This window comes from Sorex araneus, chromosome X (assembly GCF_027595985.1).
Source record: "Sorex araneus isolate mSorAra2 chromosome X, mSorAra2.pri, whole genome shotgun sequence".
NCBI classification, from domain to species: domain Eukaryota; kingdom Metazoa; phylum Chordata; class Mammalia; order Eulipotyphla; family Soricidae; genus Sorex; species Sorex araneus.
The window spans coordinates 205,885,249-205,909,251 of NC_073313.1; the positions used below are offsets into that span (position 1 = coordinate 205,885,249).

The 24,003-nt window shown below is 41.2% G+C and overlaps 1 protein-coding gene across 4 annotated transcripts in view; it reads left to right on the plus strand.

Annotated features, from left to right (window-relative positions):
- METAP1D (methionyl aminopeptidase type 1D, mitochondrial) overlaps positions 1-24,003 on the plus strand; it is an 88,750-nt gene that overhangs the window by 37,704 nt on the left and 27,043 nt on the right. Inside the window, exon 1 of one of the 4 annotated variants that reach the window (XM_055120205.1) lies at positions 22,049-22,204. The exons of the other annotated variants lie outside the window; for them this stretch is intronic. Coding sequence (XP_054976180.1) covers positions 22,171-22,204 — 34 coding nt within the window. The 5' untranslated portion in view covers positions 22,049-22,170. Of the gene's footprint in view, positions 1-22,048; positions 22,205-24,003 lie in introns of those variants that run through there. 4 annotated transcript variants of the gene reach the window in all.

Sequence of the window (24,003 nt, forward strand, 5' to 3'; positions counted from 1 at the left end):
GAGTGCAGAGCCAGGAGTAACCCCTGTGCATCACCGGGTTTAACCCAAAAAGGCAAAAAAAAAAAATTAAAATCAGGGGCTGAAAAGATAGTACAGAGGGTAAGGGTGCTTGCCTTACCCAGGCCAACCCAGGTTCAATCCCCAGCACCTCATGTGGTTCCTCAAATGCTGCTAGAAGTGATTGCTGGGCACAGGTTTAGAATTAAGCCCTGAGCACTGTTGGGTGTGGCAAACAAAAAAAAACCAAAAATAAATAATTAAAATTAGTACTTAAATTAAAAACAATTTTTTGTTTGTTTTTGGACCATACCTCGAGATGCTCAGGGGTTACTTCTAGCTGGACACTCAAGGATCACTCCTAGTGGTGCTTGGGGGACCATATGGGCTGCTGGGAATCCAACCCAGGTTGGTTGTGGGCAAGGCAAGCACCTTATCCACTGTACTATCCAGCCCCAAAATTAAAAAAAAAATTTAAAGATTATTTCTTTGCCTACTCATTTTATTGTCACTGTTACAATGACCTGGGGTTGCATGCTTGGTTATGATGCTTGAACATACTGGGTTGCCAAAAATTGTGCTTTGTTGTGACACGGGGATAACAAAATGATCCTGGTGGCGTAATTATGCTGGGTGCATATGGAGCCGTACCAGGGCTTGAACTCTCAAGCTTCACATTTGCATGGCAGGCAGGTGCCTTGCCCTTCAGGTAGCTCTGGGCCCCTGAATCCTATTTTAATGAACTATGTGTTTAATAGTCAAGTATATTTCAAACACTTGCATATATTTGTATTACATATCGCAATAGCATTAATGGTGCTGTTATTTTAGGTGTGTTAGGCTATATTTTTAATTCCTTAAAAAGTTATCCAGTGGGATGTCATTCAACTGATGTATGAGCACCTGCTTTGCATATGTGAGACCCCGAGTTCATTCCCAGCACTGCTTGCCACCTTGATCCCTTATGGACATAGTCCTGGTTCCAGCAGGCACCTCTGAGAGTTGGCCCTCGGCATTAAAAAAAAAAAGTTTTCATTTCATCTTTATTTTGTTGTTGCTTTTGTTTTGTTTTTTGAGTTACATCCAGCAGTGTTTAGGGGTTACTCCTGGCTCTTTGCTCAGGGGATCATTCCTGGCATTGCTTAGGGAACTGTATGTGGTTCCAGGGATTGAACCAGGGGTGGTTGCATTCAGGGAAAGCTCTCTCTTGCCCTCAGCACATCTTTTAAATAGACTTATTGAAGTATCTACCAATAAAATTATAGGCTATTTGGAACTGACCAAATAGTCTATAATTTATTTTGGTGGGATTACTTTAGGGGAAAGCAGAGAAAATAGTTATAGTTGAAATAGGATTAGCATGATTGAGCAATTATTAAACCTGGGTGTTAGGTAACTAAAGTTTTATTATACTAATAAAGCCAGTTTGATTTGTTTGAAATCTTCCTCCCTCCCTCCCTCCTTCCCTTCCTTCTTTTCTTCTGTTTTTGGGCCACTCCCACCAGTGGTCAGGGTATACTCCTAGCTCTGTGTGCAAGTATTATTCCTGGTGGGGTTCAGGGGACCAGATGGGATGCTGGGATGCTGGGGATTGACCCCTGGTTAGCCACATGCAAGGCAAGCTCCCTACCTGCTGTACTATTGCTCTGGCCCGTATATTTGACATTTGCTATATGTAAAAGTTTTTTTAATGGTCTTAGGTTTGAAACACAGATTTTCTACTTGTAACTTTTGTGACCTTGGGCAAGAACCTTTAACCTCCTGGATCCAGAGTGGTTTACTTATAAAGGAAGTAAAAAACTATCTCTCCAGTTAATCCCAAGAAGGTTTGGGGACAAAATTAAATACATAGGAAGTTACTTTATAAACTGCTACAAATATTCAGTGGTTCTGTGTGTAGCATTATTATTATTATTACTATTACTATTATTATTATTATTATTACAAAACTTTTAGAGGGCACTATTTTCTTGCTAAGAAAATTTAGTAGCTTTTTCTGCTTCAGCAAGTAATGTAGTTAGTTGTCCCAAGTACATAAAATCAATTGAACAGCTGTGGAGTAATATAATTAGATGGTCAACAAGGATATTTATCAACGAGTTTGTAATAATTGAATAATCATAAGGCTTTATTTAAAAAATTTAAATACAGTTTTCTTATAGCCCAGTCAAATGTAGTACACACATTTATACTATGAATGTTTTTCACTTTCATATGAACAATTATGAAAGAATTACTATTTCACACAAAAAATAATGGATTACTTCTTTTTTCTGATTAAAATTACCACTTGAATTTATAAATACCTTAAAATCTCTTACATAATAGTTTACAAAACTGGATTGTTAGAATACTTTCTCTCTTTTAGTTTTTAATTTTGTTTTTCTGCTTCTGGTTTCTCCCCTTTCTTCCTCCCTTCTTACCTTCCTTCTTTCTCTCCTTCTTTTCACTCTTTTCTTCCCTCTTCCTTCTTTTCCTTTCTTTCCACCCTCTCTTCCAGTGTACAGCTGGGAAATCTAATATATAGACAGAAGCATGTGTAAAACAAATGTATGATGTAATGAATGTTTATAAAGTGAACATACATGTAACTCCTTTGCCAGTTTAATTTTAAAAAATGTCACCTGTCCTGTCCAGCTGTTCTCCCAGGCGCCACAACCCTGATCAGAGTTGTATTCTCATACTGGCTTCCTTTTCTAGTTTTGCTGCCCTGTCTAGAATCCTAAAAAAAAATGTCATTCAGTTTTGTCCATTTCTGAGCTTTATATAAATGAAATCATATAAATCAAGACATTCTTTTTTTCCCTTTTTTTTTTATTTTTTATTTTAAAGTTTTTTAGTCACACCTGGTGAGGATCAAGGGTCACTCCTGGCTCTGCACACAGGAATCACTCCTGGCGGTGCTTGGGAAACCTATGTATGGGATTTCAGGGATTAAACCTTGGTTGGGTGCATGCAAGGCCAGCCCCTTACCTGTGATACTAGCTCTCCAACTACACCATTTTTTTTGTCTATCTGACCATCTGCTAGGCAAGTGCCTTAAGCTTTGTACTAGTTCTCTGATGCCACCTTCTTCTATTATAATCAGTCTTGTGCATGCCTGTGTGTTTTTCTATCATGCATATACCTAGGCAGTAAATAAACTCATGACTTCAAACTGAGAGTTTTCAAGGTGGTTGTTCCATCCCTGGCACCCCATTTGGTTCCCAGGAGTGACCCCTGAGCACAGAATCAAGAGTAACACCACCTGAACACCAGGAGTAACACCCCTGAATACCACCAGGTATGTCCCAAAAACCAAAATAAGTAAATAAATAAAAATAAAAACCAGTCTTAGGAGTCAGAGAAATAGCTCAGTGTACTTCATGCTTTGAATGTTGGAGGCCCTGGTGTTTTCCCCAGCACCACCTGCTAAATGCTATAGCAACCCCCAAGCACTGAGCTGGGTGTAACCCCTGAGCAGTACCCGGTGTGACCCTCAAACCAGAAAAATAAAATGTAAATAGCTTAAACTCATGATAAGTTGCAGCAACCTTCCCAGGCCACTTTAGAAAACCTATCAGATAGATAAAATATTAGATGATTGTAGCTGAATTATTTCCTCACTTTTTATTATCAGGACCTCATATTTCACTTCTCTTAGGAGCAAATGGCCCAGCCTGAAAATATCAAAGCTGTAGTGTCCTTCCAATGGAAGAAAATGCGTTCTGAATAGCTAAGTCCACGTGTTTGTCTTAGCACAGAGCAAACTCCGTCTATAGTACAGGTTATTCATATACAGAGTGTATGAATTACTCTGTATACAAAAGCTCTATGCCAAGCAAACTAAACAAAAAAATGTATTCTTTTTGAATCTTTTATTATTTTTCTTTTTGGTTTTTTTTTTTTTTTGGACATAACCTAGCAGTGTTTAGGGTCTACTCCTGGGTTTATATTTTTGTTTTGGGAGGAAGGGAAATGGGTACACCCGGCGAGGCTCAGGGCTTGCTACTGAGTCTGTGCTCACAGTTCACTCCTAGTAGGTTTAAGGAACTGTTTGTGGTTCTGGGGACCCAACCTGGGTCGGCCATATGCAAGGCAAGCACCTTACCCACTGTACTATCTCCCTGGTCCGCAGTACTGGCTTTGTATTGGGGCGGGGGAGAGGAGTGCTGTCAACAATGCTCTGGGAACCAGATGGTGCTGGGCCATGTATATGCAAAGCATGTGCTTAACCTGTTGAGCTAATTTCCCAACACTGCATTTGTTTTTTCCATAGTGAAGTGGACAGTATTTACTAAAAGATAGGGAATGACTATTTTTTGAGCATACACTATTACTAGAACCAAATTTTAATCAACTGAGATGCTTAAATTTTTAGCAAAACAAACAATAAAGAGATCTTTTCATTTGTCACTTAGGGGCTTTTATTTACCTAAAACATTAAGACATATTAATGTTGCCACCCAAATCACTTGTAGCTCCTCAGACTTGTGTGGCAAAATGAATGATAATTATGATCTGCTTCAGGCTACAGACTAGAATAACTCAAAAGGAAATGTGCATTACTTATACAGCAGAACTCATAAATTCTCAATGTCAGTCTGCCACTTGTGGCTTAGAACTGCAGTCAGACTGATTGTCTAGAGGCAAAAAGAAAAAAAAGGGCTGGAGCTACATCATATTTCTGAGGTCTGCATTTAGCAGCCACTAACTCCAAATATCACCCATCTTTCAGATTACTCTGCAAAGTCAGAATCATCAAGTTACAGCAATGGATTTAAAAGGGGACAGGTGCTGGGGATAATGAGGAAACATTCCACAAGTGTATCACTGTATCACTGTCTTCTCGTTGCTCATAGATTTGCTCAAGCGGGCACCAGTAATGTTTCCATTCATCCCTGTTGTGTTTAGGGTCAGGGGAATGAGGCCCATTATTGTTACTGTTTTTGGCATATCGAATATGCCACAGGTAGCTTGCCAGGCTCTGCCGTGCAAGATTCTGCATTGCTCTCTTCCGGGAGCTTTGTTTTACAGTCTCTAGATCTTGGCCGTTGATGAGATTACATGGTGTGTGTGTGTTGGGGTGGGGGGGGGCAGTTTGTGGGTGTGGCTGCCAAGCTACTGGAAAACTGGGGATATGGGTGGAGGAGGCCCAGTCCTGATCCCAGCAGGCTTGGTGATCTCAGCTACGGGTCTGCATACCTGGGTTCCTCTGCCTGTTCCTTCATGCATGAGGCTCATCCGAGAGTGTGGAGAGTGGCCTTGAGCATGGCTGTCGCTGGGTTCTGGAGGTTTTCAGCTGCCAGGGCTCTGCTTGGGGCGGGGAGGGAAACTCAACCCGCCCCCCTCCAAGGGGGCCCCGGTGAAGACAGCCTGGCATGGGGGCAAAAGATTCTCCACAAGCGTAAAACAAGTAAGTATGAATTTTGTCCACAGCAGTCCACAGCTACCTCCTGTACAAGATTTATAGTTTTTACGCCTTTGATAATACTTCTGAAATATTTTCTTACCCAGAGCCCCCAGACCATTTTGCAAAAATCTCCCACTCCCCAGGGTCTTACCATGCAAAAGTGGAAATGGGATATCCCTCCTCTGCCATGTGCTGGATGTCCCTGGACGTCTGCATGGTGGCCAAGTCCCCAGGACTTTCCCCTCCAGTCAGCACCTCACCTCGCACTCAAACAATGTCAAGATTTGTGCTCTCTTATGCTCCAGTGTACTGGAAGAGTCTGTGGAATTAGACTATCACAATTAGAACCGTGTGAGTAACTGTGATTTTCTCTGTCAGGTAGTACTTATTTCTGCGATGTTTCTCACTTACAATCCATGAGCAACTGCAGGTTGATGTTCATTTTATATGCTCTGTTTTTTCACACATAAACAGCCAAATTTAAAATAACTCTTTCTATTCCACTTGCTTAAATGCCTTGCAAAGCTGTAGTTCCCCCTACCTCATCCCTTACCCTCTGGGATCAAGATACAGGTGCTTCTGAAATTTTATGTTACTGAAAAATTCCAATGGGGAGTCAAGAGTAGAGAAAAAGGGGGAAAGTCCTCTGATCAGAACCATACCTGCAGTGGATCAGGTGTTTCTCCTGGAAAACCATCAGTCCTACTTTTTTTTTTTTTTTACAATTGTATGGCATCATGATTTTCCAAGTTTGAGGTGGAGTTGAAAGTAGCAGCCTGAAAACTCAGGAAGAAAAAGACTTCAGAGGAGTGTTTGTTCTGGGGGAGCACTAGGGAGAACTCTCCTGGTTCATTTTTACGTTTTGAAATACTTGCTCTTCCCAGAGGGAATTCACACAAGACACCAAGGACCTTCTACGAGTTAGTAGCATGCACAGTCCCGAACTAGAAGACTAGTTATCATTTATGTGCAAAGTTCTTGGTCTCTTTCTCCACAATGAGACTGGAAGTTTCGTGTATGTGTGGTTTGCTCAGAACTGTTGGGCCACTGTCTGCCTTTCAGCACAGTTCCAAATACATAAGGGTTGAGCCCCAGCACTGGAAGATTATAGTTAAGCCAGACACATAAATCAAAATGAACAGAGACTGAGCACTAGAGTTATAGAAATATGTGTAAGTAGTTGTTCTCAAACATGTTCTCATTCCTCTCACATGGCCCCACGACTAGTTCCTTTCCTTTTCTTGGCGGGGGAGAGGGTGGGTGGGCAGGGGTTGGGGGGCAGAGAGGAGTTGGTGGAGGGAAGCAGGGGGATGGACATTAAACACATCCCCAAAAGCACTCCCTTCTTGGACACCTTCAGCTCACTAGCACTTCTACCGTCTTTCAACCTACTGTCTTTAGGATTTTATATGTGTCAAGAGGTAATTTGATAGAGAAGGATAAACTAAGGGGTGAGTTGTCAGTGAGGGGAAGGAAGGCAGAGTGATCCCTAGTTAGGCCCAATAGGATTCTTTCCGATGGAGAAACTGTATTAAGTCTGTATCTGATTCTTTTTTTCTTTTTGATAGATGAAGAAGCCTTTATCGCTTTGAGGAGTAGTTACTTTCTATGATAATTTAAAAAAAATTTTTTTGGGGGGGAGTCACACCTGGCGATACACAGGAGTAACTCCTGGTTGTGCACTCAGGAATTACTCCTGGCAGTGCTCAGGGGACCATATTGGATGCTGGGATTCGAACCCGGCTCGGCGGTGTGCAAGGCAAACGCCCTACCCGCTGTGCTATCGCTCCAGCCCCTTTTTAAAAATTCTTTAGAAAAAATTCTTTTTTGGACTATACCCAGCAGTACTCAGGGCTTGCTCCTGGCTCTGTGCTCAGGACTGAGCCCTCTTTGTGCTCTGGGGACTAGATGCAGTGCCAGAGATCAAACTGGGATTGGCTGTGGTCAAAACACATGTCTTAACCTTTGTATTATATCTCCAATTCTCCATATGCTTTTTATCTGTTTGTTTATTTGTTTGTTTGCTTGTTTGCTTGGGGCCATATCAGGTAGGGCACTTGCCTTGTACGCAGCTGACCTGAGTTCCACCCTTGGCAGCTACTTCTACCTCCATCCCACACCCCGCCACCCAGCCCTGAGTGATCCCTGAGCACAGAGCCAGGAGTGAGCCTTGAAGAGTCAACTGTGACTTAAAACTCCAAACTGAAAAATATATTTTAAATGTTTGAAAGCTGAAAAGAATATTTAGAGACACATATCTCATATGTTTAAACATGTATTACTTAAAGCACACAAAAAAAGCAGTAAACAAAGGAGCCCACCCTGCTGTGTCCTGCTGTGGCATGCAAAAGGACCCTCGATGGCACTGTGGAGGTCTTGATTGCTAGAAACCATGTCTCTTCCCTGCGCTGCAGAGAGAAATTACTTACTTTCAAAATATTTGGACAGACTGGAGAGATAATTTGGTAGGTAGGGATTTTGCCTTGCCTGTAGCTGACTTGGAGTCGATCCTCGCCACCTCATAAGGCCCCCCAGCCTCTCCAGGAATGAGCCCTCAGCAGATAGAGGAATGAGCCCTGAGCTCAGCTGGATGTGGCCCCCAAACAAGACAAAAGTTGTTTGATAAAGCTATGTGTACAAGCAGAAGATGCACAAAGTGGATTATAAAATACTTTGATGGTGGGAAGTGTACACTGGTGGAGGGATAGATGTTGGAACTTTGTATGACTGAAACCCAACCGTGAACAGCTTTGTAATTGTGTATCTCATGGTGATTCAGGCAATTAAAAAAAGAAAATACAGGGCTGGAGCAATAGCACAGCAGGTAGGGCGTTTGCCTTGCACGCGGCCCGACCCAGGTTCGATTCCCAGCATCCCGTATAGTCCCCCGAGCACTGCCAGGAGTGATTCCTGAGTGATTGAGCTAGGAGTAACCCCTGTGCATCTCGGGGTGTGACCCAAAAACCAAAAAAAAAAAAAGAAAATACAATAGCAATGTGATAATGGATATGTAGAAAATGTTCCTAAAGTATGTTTGCTGAATGTTTGCAGATCACGTGAGGAAGCTTTTTACTGTATTTTCCTTCCACCTTTCCTATATATGTTATACAGTTTTGTTAGACAAAGATGTACCATGGATCCACCATCTTCATAGTCAGAAGAGTCAAAACAAACAATACCTGGGCTTTCCGTGCACTCTGGCTCATTTTGTGCGATTTTCGAGAGCGCAGAGCACCTCTGCCCGGGAGTGTGATCTCTGGGAAGGGGGTTCAGAATGAAAATGTTGGGGCCATTCCAAATGAAGCCCTGGTGTCCACAAACTTCCAGAAGAAAAACCCAGGTGTGCGGGACCAGGGAATGAAGATTCCAGGCCACATGGCGGCGGGACAGGCCGTCCCTGCCTGTCTCCCTGCCCCTTCGGGGTCCTGGCTGTCATGCCCACAAACTGCCTCTGGGTGCCATTTAAGTGCATTAACTAATGGCCTTGATCCAGAGACTCACAAATGAATCTTGGAATAGATTAGCTCACTCCAGAGATGTCTCCAGACCCCAGTCACTTACAATTTTAGAATTGTGATTCAAAAGTGGCCATGCCACATCTCATGATACTCATAATAAGCAATCACTGTCACTGTCATCCCGTTGCTCATCGACTTGTTCGAGCGGGCACCAGTAACATCTCTCATTGTGAGACTTATTGTTACTGTCTTTGGTACATCCAATACGCCACTGGTAGCTTGCCAGCCTCTGCCTTGCGGGCTAGATACTCTCAGTAGCTTGCCAGGCTCTCTGAGAGGGCCGGAGGAATCGAACACGGGTTGGCTGAGTGAAAGGCGAATGCCCAACCACTGTGCTATTGCTCCAGCCCAATAGGAAATAAATTATCTAACATCTGCTTGTGGCAGGCAGGCTTGAGTGGTGGTGGGAGAATTTGAAATAACCATGGTACAAAGGTGTAATAGTGGTGGGATTGGTGTTGAAATATTGCATTTAATAAATTAATGTGAACAACCTTATGAAAATAAAATTTTAAAAAATTAAAAAAAAAATGTTGGGGCCAGAAAGATAAGCCCACAGGGCGGGAGCACATGCTCTGTGTGTGAGAGGCCTGGAGTCTATACCCAGCCCGGCATATTCCCCCACAAGCACCTCCAGAAACATGCCCCGAACACTGAACCAGGGGTAGCCCCTTGCTAAGGCGTGGCCCCAAACTCCCCTAAAATAAAATAATGAACAAAAAAGTTAATGCTAGATACCATCTTATTCACAGCTGCTCAAAACCCATGAAAGAGCTTTGTTGGGGAGGGAAGCAATTGTATGTCACTGCAACACTTGTTATTAAAATTCATGTTACTAAGAGTCACACCTAGTATAGATGGAACAGGCAAAGCAGAAGACTGGTTGTCCAAAATAGTATCCCGGCAGGTTGATTGGCCAACCAGACCAAGTCCTCTCTGGATCAGATCCCAGGAAAGGTCAGACCAGCCCTGAAAGGAAAAGGCGACAGTAGAGTTGGCTTCCCACCAGTCTCATTAGATCCTCTTGACTTCAGGCTGGAACAAGGTGGTTTGCAGTTGTTTTTTAAAGGCTGATTCCGCTCTTTCCTTTCCCCTTCCCTTCCTCATTTCCTGGGAACCACTAGCGGGAGAAGACAGAATTGTTGCCCTCCAGAGGGTCTATATATGTTTATAGGTAATATTCCTCTGGCCCAACACAGCAGTTGGAATCTCACTTAGAGCTGCATTCCCCAAAACTCACCCTTCCTCAGTGAAAAATTTTTTGTAGGATCCAGCTAGTAGATTTTTAAAGAAAAGGTTTACAGTTTGTTAGCTCCGAAATCTGTCCTAGGGGGTCTCCACTTGGATTCTGAAAATAGAGCTGGGGTCTTGAAGTGGTTTCTGAATAAAGAATGAACCGTGTGTTCAAAGTCTGTAAGTCTTCCTTCTCCTTAACCACATCCTAGATGACCCACCAATGGTAAGTGTCCTTTGTGTGAATAGATTCTCTAGTTTTTGTTTTCAAGGGCTTTGGGATTTTTTTTTCTTCATTCTAGCTGTCTGAATGATTAATGTGACTAGGAAAATACTGTTGACCCATTTAAATCATGTCAAACAACATCCATTGCTCATCTACATAATGAAATACACACTGAACATTACATCTTAAGTGTGGGAGCAAGTGAAGTACAAAATAATATTTTACTCATGTAGCTTATAAAATAAAATATAAGTTATTAGGATTAACTATAGCATTAAATATTAAACTATTCAAATGGTAATTGTCAGTGAAAATCACCTATAAACTGAAATCGCAAATAGCATTCCTGCTTTAGCAGCTAATTAGAGGAAGTGGAGGTAGTTGCATGCAACACTGTAAGTTTTTTAAAAGTCTTTGTGTCAAAGCATGTTTTAATATTATTTGACTATTATGCGATTTATCGCGTAGAGTTGGGTTTTTTCAGTTGTTAATCAGTGGTTGCAAAAATAACAGTTTAAACAGAAAAAGTAGAAAAAATTGATTGACATTTTTATCATGGTTTCTATTAAATTGGTCCCTGAATCATTTTAAAGACAGCTAATTTACAGTTGAAACTATTTTGATCAAAGATCAGATAACAAAGGTAAGCTTTGACTGCTTTTAAGATATTTAAATTTTTTAAGGACAGCATTTGCACAGTTTAAATAAAGACACTGAATTTAGGCTATCCAGTTTCCATGGTTACACCTTTCCAAATTATTTTGTGGATATGTAAATAGGTCTATGAGTCACTGATAATTATTTGTTTTTTTGTTTGTTCTGTTGGTAATTCTGTGTTTAGGTGAATTTAGCGCACTTCACATGGCTTGCTTTGGCTTGTGTATATTGGAGTGTTTGTGATTGACAGTGATTGAGCATTTCTTATGGAGTGCTTGCCTTTTTTTTTGTCATAAATGATGTATGTTGGACGGGCTTAATATGTAAATAAGTTCTTCCTGTATCACTCTTCAGTAAATAAGAATTTTTATGCAAAGACAACTTCTTGGTATATTTAAACAATAGAGTTAGTAAGTTTAAGAATATTTCCATTGTGGACCAGAGAAATAGTACAACAGCTCGAATACAAGTCTTTCATGCTGTCAGCCCAGGTTTGAGCCCTGGATTAGTCTTCATATGGTCCCCTGAACCCCACCAGGAGTGACCCCTGAGCACAGAGCCACGAATAAGTCCTGAGCACAGCCAGCCTGACCCAAGCCCCCAAAATTATTCCTACTATTTAGCTGCACACTGAAATTAATATATTTAAATTCCTACAAACTTTAGGTTACTGATATGACTAAGGATAGCATTAACAGTTTTGTGGCAAGTACAACATTGACTGGGCACTATTTGGTAGCAATAAAAGTAGCAGCATTCTGGTTTCTTTCTTTTGTGTGTGTGGGGTGAGTGTCAGGTTGCTGAGGGTCAAGCCTCAAGCCTCGAATGTATAAGGCAAGTGCTTTACTGGTGGGATCCATCCGCAGATTTCTGGTCTCTTAATATTGTGGTCGGGCCATAGAGGGGGCTCAAAGGGCTAATCGCACGCTTTGTTGTTTTTTGTTTGTGGGTTTTGTTTTGGGAGCCACATCTGATAATGCACAGGGGTTATATCTGGCTCTGCAGTCAGGAATTACTCCTAGGGATGCTCAGGGAGATCATATAGGATGTACCTTTATACTGTACTATTGCTCTGGCCCCTGATCACTTGGTCTGTCTTAGGGAGGCCCTGGTTTGATCCCCAGTATGCTTCCTTGCACACTGAGCTAGAAATGGTTCCTGAGAACAGCCACATGCACCCTTCCCCCAGGTAAAACCCAAAATTTGATAGTGAACATTAAATGGAATGCTGTCACTACCAAGTGAAATCTTTCTTTAACACTATTTCTCCCCCTTCATTCCGACTTTTGCACAAATATGAAAATTCTACTCAATATTGTGATTCTTGAGAGGAGCTGGAGACTTATTTCTCTGAATGGAAGAGGAGATTTTTCTTAGACCTCACTGACGACCATTAGCATTCTAGCAAGGATTCTCAGTAATTAAAAAAGTCAGGTGTAATGTGTCTTGTTAAATTGAAGCCTTCTCTCGTGCTCTGCAGTCGTGAGAGGCTGCCTGACTTGTAAGGTATTCATTCATACTTCTGCGGTCTCTTGATGGTCAGTGTGGTCCTGTGTAAAAGCAGGACGGGCATAGCTTTTAAGTCGTCACTCCAGAACCCAGTCTAGGAGCTTATGGAATATTTTGAAATTCATTTACTTGGTAGATTTTTATTTTATTTTATTTTTGCTTTTTGGGTCACACCCAGCGATGCTCAGGGGTCACTCCTGGCTCTGCACTCAGGAATTACCCCTGGCCATGCTCAGGGGACCATATGGGATGCTGGGAATCGAACCCGGGTTGGCCGAGTGCAAGGCAAACGCCCTACCCGCTGTGCTATCACTCCAGCCCCCTTACTTGGTAGATTATTCAGAGCACATTTTAACATTCAGCCTGAGTTCTAATGAATAATTTATTTTTTATTATTCCTTAAATTGGGTAACCTCCCAAATGGCACCCAAGTGGGATCCAGGGGCTCCTACTAACAAATCTTAGTCAACCGGGCCATTGACTCAAAGCGAGTCTATGGACACAGCACTGCTTGCAGGGCCCTGGGTTGCACCAGTGATGCCTGGGAGACCCTGTGATGCCAGGGTCAAATTGGGTTTGGCTATGTGCCTTAACTTCTTTACTTGCTCTCCAGTACTGAGTAGTCCGTTTCAGAGTGACCTTCTCCAACAGTCAGTAACCAGTAATTATAGACAACAGCTCTGAGCCACTTTCCATACCTCATTTCGCATAAATAAAACCAGTCCTATGAGGAAGGTATTGTCATTCCTGATACCAGATGAGGAAACTAGCCTTAGAAAGTTTAACTGTCTAAGTACACTATCTAGTATCTACAGTATCTATAGTAGGAAAACAGTGTGTGTGTGTGTGTGTGTGTGTGTGTGTGTGTGTGTGTGAGCGTGTGCGCGCACGCGCACGCATGTGGGTGATGTCAGGGATCGAAGATATATGAGGTGAGTGTTCTCCCACCAAGCCACAGGCTCAGCCAGGGTATGACTCAGTGAAAAAAAAAAAAAAGGGGGGGGGGGGAAGAAGTGATCAAGTGATTATAATTTCTCTTGGAGGAAAATCCCATTGTGCATTTATAAACAAAACATAAAGTGTTTAAATTCCACACTACTTTCTTTTTTTCTCATTAAAAAAATTAAATTGTACTGTTTTTCCATAATAATATTATAAAAATTTGAGAGCACAGATTTGCACCTCTGTATATGTAGAAATCTCAGTCTACTCACTGCCAGAATTCTCGAGCCAACACAATATCAAAACGATGCTCCCACGAATGACCCCTCTCCCCAATCCTGCCACCACTTCTTCCCGTTTCCCTCTGGAAACTACCATATATTTCAATGTCTAAGAGTTATTTTTGTTGTTTTTCCACTTCGTTTGCTTTGGTTATTCGTATTCCACATATGAGTGAAACCATCTGGTCCTGTTTCCTTCTTTTTACCCCTAAATTGGCTATGTTTTATTTAGGCATTTGCGGGGGTTGGGGGGGTTAGTTTTTTTTGTTTCTTTACACTGGTAGTAATACAAAATGTTCACTGTACCTCACATTAAAAAATAAACATTTCAATTTTTTTTCACATCACATATTTTAGTTATATGATTATGTTGAAGACTTTAATCTAAAAATTAAATGATGAATTTGTCACTCCAAGTGTGAATAATCTTAGGCAGCTGAGGGTTTCAAGTAATAATGTGTTTTCAGTATGAAAAGCTGCCTGCTTTATATGGATAAAGGGTACATCTTTTGTTAGTGATGGAGGTGGTTTTAACTTTTAATCTTTGGTAAAAAGAAATAATGATTTTATACAAGGAACCATTTTAACATTGTGATTTCTGTATTAATGCCTAATGCTATGAGTGATTATTTATTGACAAGGTTAATTTAGTCTGTTCTGCTGAATATAAAATTATTTGTGGCAGTATAACTGCATCATTTAAAAAAAAAACACTACCTTCAGATAATATAGAACTTTTTTTCTTCTTTATGTTTCTTGCAAAAATAAGTCCTTGATGAGTGAATGATCTTGGTTTCTATTATCTTCCATTTGTGTCAACTTAACTACAGAAATTTGGGGATATAGTGTTTTCCTAGAGCTTTTTTTCGCTTCCTTGCATAAGGTTGTGATTCGCGCCCTACAACCCACCACTACTATGACCTGGTTCCCATAGCTGACAAAATGCCAACATAGAATTTGTATTCATCTGTTTCATTTTTCATTTCATGCCTTTTATTTAGCGTTATGTAATGGAAACATTCTCTGGAGAATATTAAGATGTTGATTTTTTTTTTGGTTTTGATACTTAAGTTTGATCAAAACTCTGAGCTATTTTATATCAGTTGTTTGCATGAACAACTAGAATGGCTCATAAAAAGACCATAAAAAGACAGAACTACATCCTACAATGTAACTAGACATGTTACATATAGAATTCTGTCCACACTGTTGTAATGAGAGACTAAAACACTTTTCAAATGCTTTACTGCAATAGAAAAAATTCATATTATTGCTATGACTTTGATCAAAATGATAAGACTCAATGTCTTGTTACTGAATATTTCTTATCTAAATAAATATCCAACATCTTGAGGAGTGTCTTACAGAATAATAGAGTTTTTGAATAGTCTTTATTTAAAAAAATTAATGAATAATATTTGACCAATTTTTTTAACTCATGGTATTTTTATATGGATTTTCTCTGAAATTGAATTCCATGTGTGATTTCTGTGAAATTTCTCTTTCTGATTCTTATTCTTTAATACAAATCTTTTCAGACTTTCATCTTCTTTAACCAAAGTACATGAGGTAACAGAAATGTTTCTTTTGAGAGACTTTGCAGAGTTGAAATTTGCCAGATGTTCTGTGCTGACACAGGGTGTTGCTTTCCCTGGGTATTGGGACTGTGAAATTCTTTCCTGTTACTTTGATTGTACATTTGCTGTTCGTTCATTTTGGCGTTGGACTGCAATTCTGACCACAGCTTGCTTTTATTTTTATTTAAACTATAGCAGGGCATCCAGAAAGTCTGGCAGAGAAAATGATATTTTGATGACATTTTTCACAGGGCTCAAGAGGAATGAATTATTACATTTTAACCAAGGCCCTAATAAACAGCTCCTTTATTTCCCCTGGAAGGAGACAATATTTCTTTGTCCCAGAAGTTGCCTGAGTATATGTATTGTTGAAGTGCAAAAAAAGCTGCTTTTCTCTAAACGTTAGCTGAGAGACAATGGGATTTTCAAAGCTTATACTACTTGAGTATGACTCAGTATTTTAGGATTAGAAAAATGAATTTGGATTTTTAATTTTGAAGTGGACACTTTTTATCTTAAGCAGAGAAGTGTTATACAGTAATAACCCAATTCCCTTGACAAATTAATCATTTCTATGTAATTTTCACTTATCTACTCAATGATCTGCTTTATAGCTTCAGATTTTGTTTTCATATTGTAACATTTGAACACTCCTTTCCACAGCTCTGGTAGGATCAACCTAAAGAACTGCTTTTCTAGACCCACAAACATGAGTCTAGTTGATTCTGCAGTAATCTTAATCTTGATCTGTGTTTCTAGAGGAGAATGGACTGTTAGTGTTTCTCAAGTACAAGGACATGCTTTTCACTTCAGTCCAAGATCCGGTGACCCGTTGTTCATTACTGAATAATCACATTTACCATCGTGCATCCAGTTTAGCCTGTGCAAAGAATCAAAGTGAAGCCTTTTCCTAAACTATTTCTGAACTTGTCTTTGACATTATACCCTACTAGTTGCTTCTGATAAGTTTTTGGAAAGGAGGAGGAATATAGCACGGAGCCCACTTCCTAATGAAGCCCTTGGAAGGTCATGTTTTGCCTTGACCTGGTATGGTTCCTGAATGTTGTTATTATTGGGACATGGTGCCCTCAGGCCACCACCCTTCCTCTCTCCACAAGTGCTTTCACTCTGGCTGACATTGTAGCTCATCCTCTTGGGAAGCAGGATGCCTAGACTTCCGGGTTTGATGATACTGCCAGACATGTACAAACTTGTATCTAGCCGTGCTTCATTTGACTACTCATTGACTTACTGCTAACTGCATTTTGATAGTAATTTTTGTTTTGTTTGGGGGGCCACACCCAGCAGAGTTGAGGGCTTCCTCCTAACTTTTTTTTTCTTTTTGGATCACACCTGGTGATGCTCAGGGGTTAATTCTGGTTCTGCACTCAGGAATTACCCCTGGAGGTTCTCAGGGGACCATATGGCTGCTAGGAATCAAACCCGGGTCAGCCCGGCCGCATGCAAGGCAAACACCCTACCCTCTGTGCTATTTCTCTAGTCCCTTCCTCCTAATTCTGTGCTTGGGGACCACTCCTAGCAGTGTTCAGTGGACCCTATGTGTACTAGAGATGGAATGGGGTCAGCAGCTTGCAGCTGACCAGTATGACACTCTCTCCAGACCCTGAACGGCTTGTTTGACATTTCTTGGTAACTGGTCCAATCCTATTTTAATCTGAGAATGATGCTATTTTCTGGAAATTACAAACTTCAAGGGTTTTATTTTTGTTTGGGGGTCACATCTTGCTGTGCTGGGGAATGCTGCTGGCAGTGCTTGGTAAACCATCAGTGCCCAGATCAAACCCAGATTTTCCACATGCAAAGCATGTGCCCTAGTCGATTCAACTGTCTCTCCCACCCTAAAGTTAGAGTTTTAAGCAACTAGAACAAACTTGAATGTTTCACCATAAAAGTAAGTTGTGATTTTTTCTTTTTTTCCACATATTTTAATTTCTAACATAAAGTCTTAAGTTATACATTTTATATAAAATGCATACACATTCTTTTTTATTTTTGTGGAAACTTGGCTACTATTTTAACAGTCTTAGCTATGAATAACTTAAAAGACAACGCATTGGAGGTCAAGTAGAATCTTTATTTCAAGATAATATTTATTCCAGCATATTTTAGACTTGACTGTTTGTTGCTTTATTTTGAGCATTAAAGAAAATGATCTGGCTTGTAACACCTGCATAACAAGTAGGCTTGCATCCTCTTAGAAATATTGTTTAATAAACACTGCAGCTTTCTCATCCAGTGGTCGTTGCCAAATGCTGTTCATTTGCATGGACTGGTGAAATAGATCCACTCCGCTCCTGTGATGGCATCTTTGCTTGCAGTCCAGGAAGCTATGGTGTATGGTGACCATATCCATGATTTCCTGCCCTGGGAAAAAAAGTGTGGAAAGCATCTGGGGAGAAGGAGGCTCTTTACCAGCTTGTTTCCTGTAAGCTCAATTGGAAGACCTTGTCTGTGCAAATAGATTTCAAAATAGAGCCTGCCCTTTGACTGTCTCCATAATTACATGGCTCGCTTCGTATTTTATTTGGCAGCCAGAACAGTTAACCCCTGGAAGGAAGGGGCTGATGGCATGGCCAGTTTGACTCCCCAGACATGTCCATGGGAATGAATAAACCACTGTTTGGAGAAACCCAGAGCTAAAAACACATCAGAATGATCTCCAATGGCACAAACACTTAAAAAAAAAACAGTTTAATAATCTTCATTATGATTTTGTTTTAAAATGTACTTTGTCCTTATTATGATGTTTGAATAAAAGATACTAATTTCTTTTAAAAACTGGGAGTTGGGGGAGCTCCTTGGCGCTTTGATGTAATCAACATCTGCCAACAGAATGAATTTGCTTTTGTTTTTGCTTCAAGAGCCCTTTTAGCTTTGCCCAGTCATTTCTGCTTCAGTCTGGGGCATTCCCTCACTGGCCTTCCCCCATCCACATCCCCCACCACCACACCCCTACCTCCCCATTCAACAAATGCACAGGTTATTTCTTGTGGAATGTGAGCTTCTCTTCTACTTTATAGTCTCTTTGAAATGGGTAGAAATGTTCACCTTTTTCTCATTTATGTGGGCATTTTGGTACTAGATTCTAAACTTCAATGGCAATTATATTGAATGATGCCAACTATCTAATTTGCCTTTTGCAACACTTGTGTGCTCTATCCAACCTGGTGGGCAAGACAGTTGTTATTTTAGGTCAAGAAATGGAAGGGCTGGGTGCATTGGCAGTGTTCTATTTTAGGCTTGACGTGTGCTGGGTCCTGAATGAGCTTGCACTATTCTGGGTAATTGCTTGGGGTTCATGAAGTGTGAACTTTCTGTGGTTCTAAAATAACACCTTGAGTGGCTGGAGAGATAGTACAGTAAAGCGCTTTACAGTATGGTAAATCGCTTGCCTTGCATGAGGCCAACCCAGGTTTGATCCCAGACATCCATATTGATTCCCTCGAGAACCGCCAGGAGTAATTCCTGAATGCAAAGCCAGGAGTAACTCCTGAGCATTGCTGGGTATGGCCCCAAAACTGGGAAAAAGTAAATAACAAAATAGCACCATGAAAAATGCATGTCTTGGCTCCAGAGAGATGGTACAGTGGATAGAACGTTTGTCTTGAACGTGGCCGACGCGGGTATCCCATATGGTCCCCCAAGCACCGCCAGGAGTAATTCCTGAGTGCAGAATCAGGAGTCACCCCTGAGCATCGCTGGGTGTGGCTCAAAAAGCTAAAAGAAAAGAAAAATGTGTCTTTAAAATTTTTTTAATTGAATCACTGTGTGATACACAGTTACAAAGTTGTTAGTGATTGAGTTTCAGTCATACAATGTTCCAAATCCCTTCACCAGTTTACATTTCCCACCACTAATGTCCCAAGTCTCCCTCTATCTCTATGGCAGACACTTCTCTTTGAAAATTGTATTTCTGTGGCACAATTCCCTTTGAGCCAACAGTAGAAAGCAATATTTCTAAACAGTTCAAAAAGTATCTCAAATTGTTGTCACAAAGTAACTTGCTACTTTTTTTTAAGTTAATGCATTGTTTAAGCAAATCATTTGGTTCAAAATTAAAATCATCAATGAGTGTAAGGCCTATTTGAAAATGAATTAGAAAAACATTGTTGTTTTCTCTCTTAATAATCATAAATCACTTAAATCTGGCAGGCATTCCTCCCTTCATCCAAAATAATTGCCTCCATTTGTAAAATCAATTAGATGTTGATATGCTATAAATAATAGTTTTGTTACTAGGCTTTGGCATTTGCTGATCATTAGGAAAAAATATATTCAGTAAGATGTTTTTACAGGGAGTCTTATAAATTGCACATTATCTCTGGTTGACATTGTTAGCTAATGTAAAGCAGTGTCAGGCTACTTTATTGTATTGTTTTCTACCCAGATATTGGATACCTCTGAAATGTAACAAAACCTAGGATTGATGGCATGCTGCAGGGTGAGAGTACTGCCCTGGAAACGTACAATGAGAAATAGAGAAGCTGTGAGCCCCTCTCTGGAGCACAAATAGGCTTGGTTCAGTTTTACAACTGCTAAGAGTAACAGGCATGTTTCTTGGAAAGTCCATTCAGGCTGTCCCTTAAAAATATTTGTTGACCAAAGGGAGACTCACATTTTCAAAATTGGCTTAATTAAGGGTCATTAGTAGAGGTGCACATAAAAACTCAAGGCTCAGTGGGTGAAATAGAAGCATTTCATTTTGCGGTCTCAAATGTAGAAGCAGATAACAATTAAAAGGAGCCCCGAGTTAGAGGCCAATAAATCCCAAGCATGTTGCATGCGGCAACATTGGTTTTGTTTTTAAATGCATCGCTCCCTCCATCATACTTGATTTCTATAATCCCACCTCTCAGACTTAATCTGTTAAGGGAACCAAAATGCAGCTTTTAGAAATTGGTGTTATTGCCAAGTACGAAAATATTTAAAACCATAACCCAGATTTACATTGCAAATACACATTTAAAATACGAAAAATGTGCTGCGGGATCCAGAGTCCATATAGCAATTTCCTGAGACAGTCAGGCCTCATAGTGTGCCCCTCCGCGGGGCGAGAGAAACACTTGTCTGTAATTTTCCACACTCAGCTCAAACTCGACTCTGATAGAATTTTTGTGACACTGAAAATAATTCTTATTATTACCTTTGATAACAGTAAATGTTCTAGTATTCATAACAAATAACGTATAGATTTACTACCTACGGAAACACGATATAGAGTTTCTGTTATATAACCAAGAGTAAAAACACTCTCCCTGGTTGTGTCTTTGAAGTTCATCTTAGTTGAAAGCAACTGATCTGGGGCTCTGAGGTCATCAGTCATTTCCTACTGGTGTCTCCTAAACTGCAGAATCATTGAGCAGCACCCCTTGCAGTAATTAGTACATGCCCGAACCTTTGTTTCCTCAGAACACCTTTTTATTATTTTATTTTATTTTATTTTATTTGCTTTTTGGGTCACACCCGGCGATGCACGGGGTTACTCCTGGCTTTGCACTCAGGAATTACTCCTGGCGGTGCTCAGGGGACCATACGGGATGCTGGGATTCGAACCCGGGTTGGCCGCGTGCAAGGCAAACGCCCTACCCGCTATGCTATTGCTCCAGCCCCAGAACAGCTTTTTAATAAGAGCATTGACTGTGGGTGTGGGCTGAGACCAATAGGCCGGCTCTGTGGGTGCTGGAAAGCAGGCTGGTATCTGCCTCTGCTGATGGACAGCGGGTGTCAGCTGAGCTGCAGCACTGATAGCAGTGAGTTGGACATTTGATGTGACACAGTGGGGCTCAGTGTTCCAGCATCTTGTATGCATGAGGCCCTGGGTTCAACCCCTGGCATTGCCAACGACAGCAAAAGTTAAATGTAGTTATAATCAGATGTCAGCGGTGCTATCAGTTATTATTATTATTATTTTTAATTAGGTGTAGTTGACATGTAACATCATATACGTTGTATTTGTAAGTGTAGAAATCAGTGCTTTCTTTTGGAAGGTGGGCTGGGGGCGCATCCTGGCTCTGCATCCCTGGGATTATTCCTGGCAGGGTGTGGAGGACCATATGCAGTGCCAGGGATCAAACCCTGATCCGGCTCACGCAAGGCGAGCACCCTTCCCACTGTACTACCCCTCTGGCTGCAGAACAGTGCTTCTGAAGGTAAAGAAAATCTATGGAAACTCAATGAGCCATTTTGCAGTATGATCTCTATCAGATAATGTCGTTTGGTTATCCTTTCTGTGACCCTGAATATAATTGGGACTGGAGAATTTATTTTTACTTATTCTGCATTTAGGAGATTTGTTAATTGCTGTTTATTATAATATGATAAACAAGGTTGAGGAGTCCCCCTTTTCTCTGACATGTTAATTGGAGGACCATTAACTTCTAAGCCACATATTGACTCAAGCTGACTTCTTTAATTCACCTGTGAAAGCTCTTGGGGTTGTTTTTTTTTCTTTTTCTTTTAATTTTTCCTTCCCTCCCCCAGCCCCCACTCCTGTGTTTCCTCCCCTGGTTTCTAATGCATGGTTAAAGGGAATAAACACAGTAAAATACCTTATTATCCTGATACCTTGGGACAACATTTATAGGGTATCTTTTATTAAATTTAAAATAAAAAGGTTTTGCTTAGAATGTATGTATCTTCTGAAAGCAGAATTGTTGAGAACACTGAAAAACCCTAATTGATTGTCAACAGGTTGCATTTAAAAAATAATCCTGAACTGATCCATCTCCAGCATCCTTTTGCATGGAATGGAACATGACAATCAAATGCTGCTGAATGAAGGCACAAACATATGAGACTGAAAGGAACCTAAAAGATTATGAAGTCTTGGGGCCAGAGCAATAGTCCAACAGGTAGGGCATTTGCCTTGCACATGTCTGATTCGGTCTACTTTTTTCACAGTTGATAAAAAACAAACATCTTAGGGCTGTGGAAATGGTTCAAAGGGCTATTCATGCTATATGTGTGAGAACCCTGGGTTTGTTCCAGGGCACCACATGGTCCCTGAGTACCACCCAGAGTGACCTCCAGCACTGACAAGGCCCCCAATCCGTGCTTAAAAAGAAAAGAAAAGAAAAGAAAAACTTTCCACCACAGAGACTGGCACACATCCAAAAGAACAAAAGCAACCGATGTTAGCGTGGATGTGGGGAGAAAATGACTCTCCTACACTGCTGATGGGAATGTCGACTGGTTCAGCCCTTTTGGAAAACCATATGGATGCTTCTCAAAAACTAGAAATTGAGCTCCCATTTGACCCAGCAATACCACTCCTGGGAATATATCCTGGAGAGGCAAAAACGTATAGTCGAAATGACATCTGCACTCAAATGTTCATTGCAGCAGTGTTTACAATAGCCAGAATCTGGAAAAAACCTGAGTTCCCTAAAATAGATGACTGGTTAAAGAAATTTTGGTACATCTACACAATGGAATGCTATGCAGCTGTTAGAAAAGATGAAGTCACCTTTGCATATAAGTGGATCAACATGAAAAGTATCTTGCTAAGTGAAATAAGTCAAAAAGAGAGAGACAGACATAGAAAGATTGCACTCATCTGTGGAATATAAAGTAACAGAATGGTTGGGGCCGGAGCAATAGCACAGCGGGTAGGGCGTTTGCCTTGCACGCGGCCGACCCGGGTTCGATCCCCGGCATCCCATATGGTCCCCCAAGCACCGCCAGGAGTAGTTCCTGAGTGCAAAGCCAGGAGTAACCCCTGAGCATCGCTGGGTGTGACCCAAAAAGCAAAAAAAAAAAATAAAGTAACAGAATGGGAGACTAGCACCCAAGAATAGTAGAGATAAGTACCAGAAGGTTGGTTCCATGGTATGGAAGCTGGCCTCACATGCTGGAGGAAAAGGCAGCTCAGATAGAGAAGGGAACACCAGTAAAGAGTGGTTCGAGGGGCCGGAGCGATAGCACAGCGGGTAGGGCGTTTGCCTTGCACGCGGCCGACCCGGGTTTGATCCCCGGCATCCCATATGGTCCCCCAAGCACCACCAGGAGTAATTCCTGAGTGCAAAGCCAGGAGTAACCCCTGAGCATTGCTGGGTGTGACCCAAAAAGCAAAAAAAAAAAAAAGAGTGGTTCGAGGACCTGCTGGAGATGCGCGATGAAAGTAGACTATAGATCAAACACGATGGCCACTCAATACCTCTATTGCAAACCACAACACCCAGAAGGAGAGAGAACAAAAGGGAATGCCCTGCCACAGAGGTGGGATGGGGTGGGAGGATGGGATGGGGGTGAGAGGGATACTGGGATCATTGGTGGTGGAGAATGGGCACTGGCGGAGGGATGGGTACTCGAGCATTTTATAACTGAAACACAAGCACGAAAAGTTGTAAGTCTGCAACCGTACCTCATGGTGATTCACTATAATTTTTTTTTAAATATCAGAATAAAAAAAAGAAACTTTCCTCAAATTACATTCCTGATAAAGCGCAAACTTATAGCAATGCATATTAACTAGGAGCTCCCTGAAAGGGAGCTCGGAGTCTAGGATTGGACTGAAAGGACTCAAGCTAGAGCTGGCCAGCCATCATGAGCCTCATGCCCTATCCAGGAAACAGTGACAGCGACAGCTTCCTGCCCACCCAGAGAGTTGGTAGGAGATGACGTGTATGGAGCACTGTGCTCAATTAAGCAA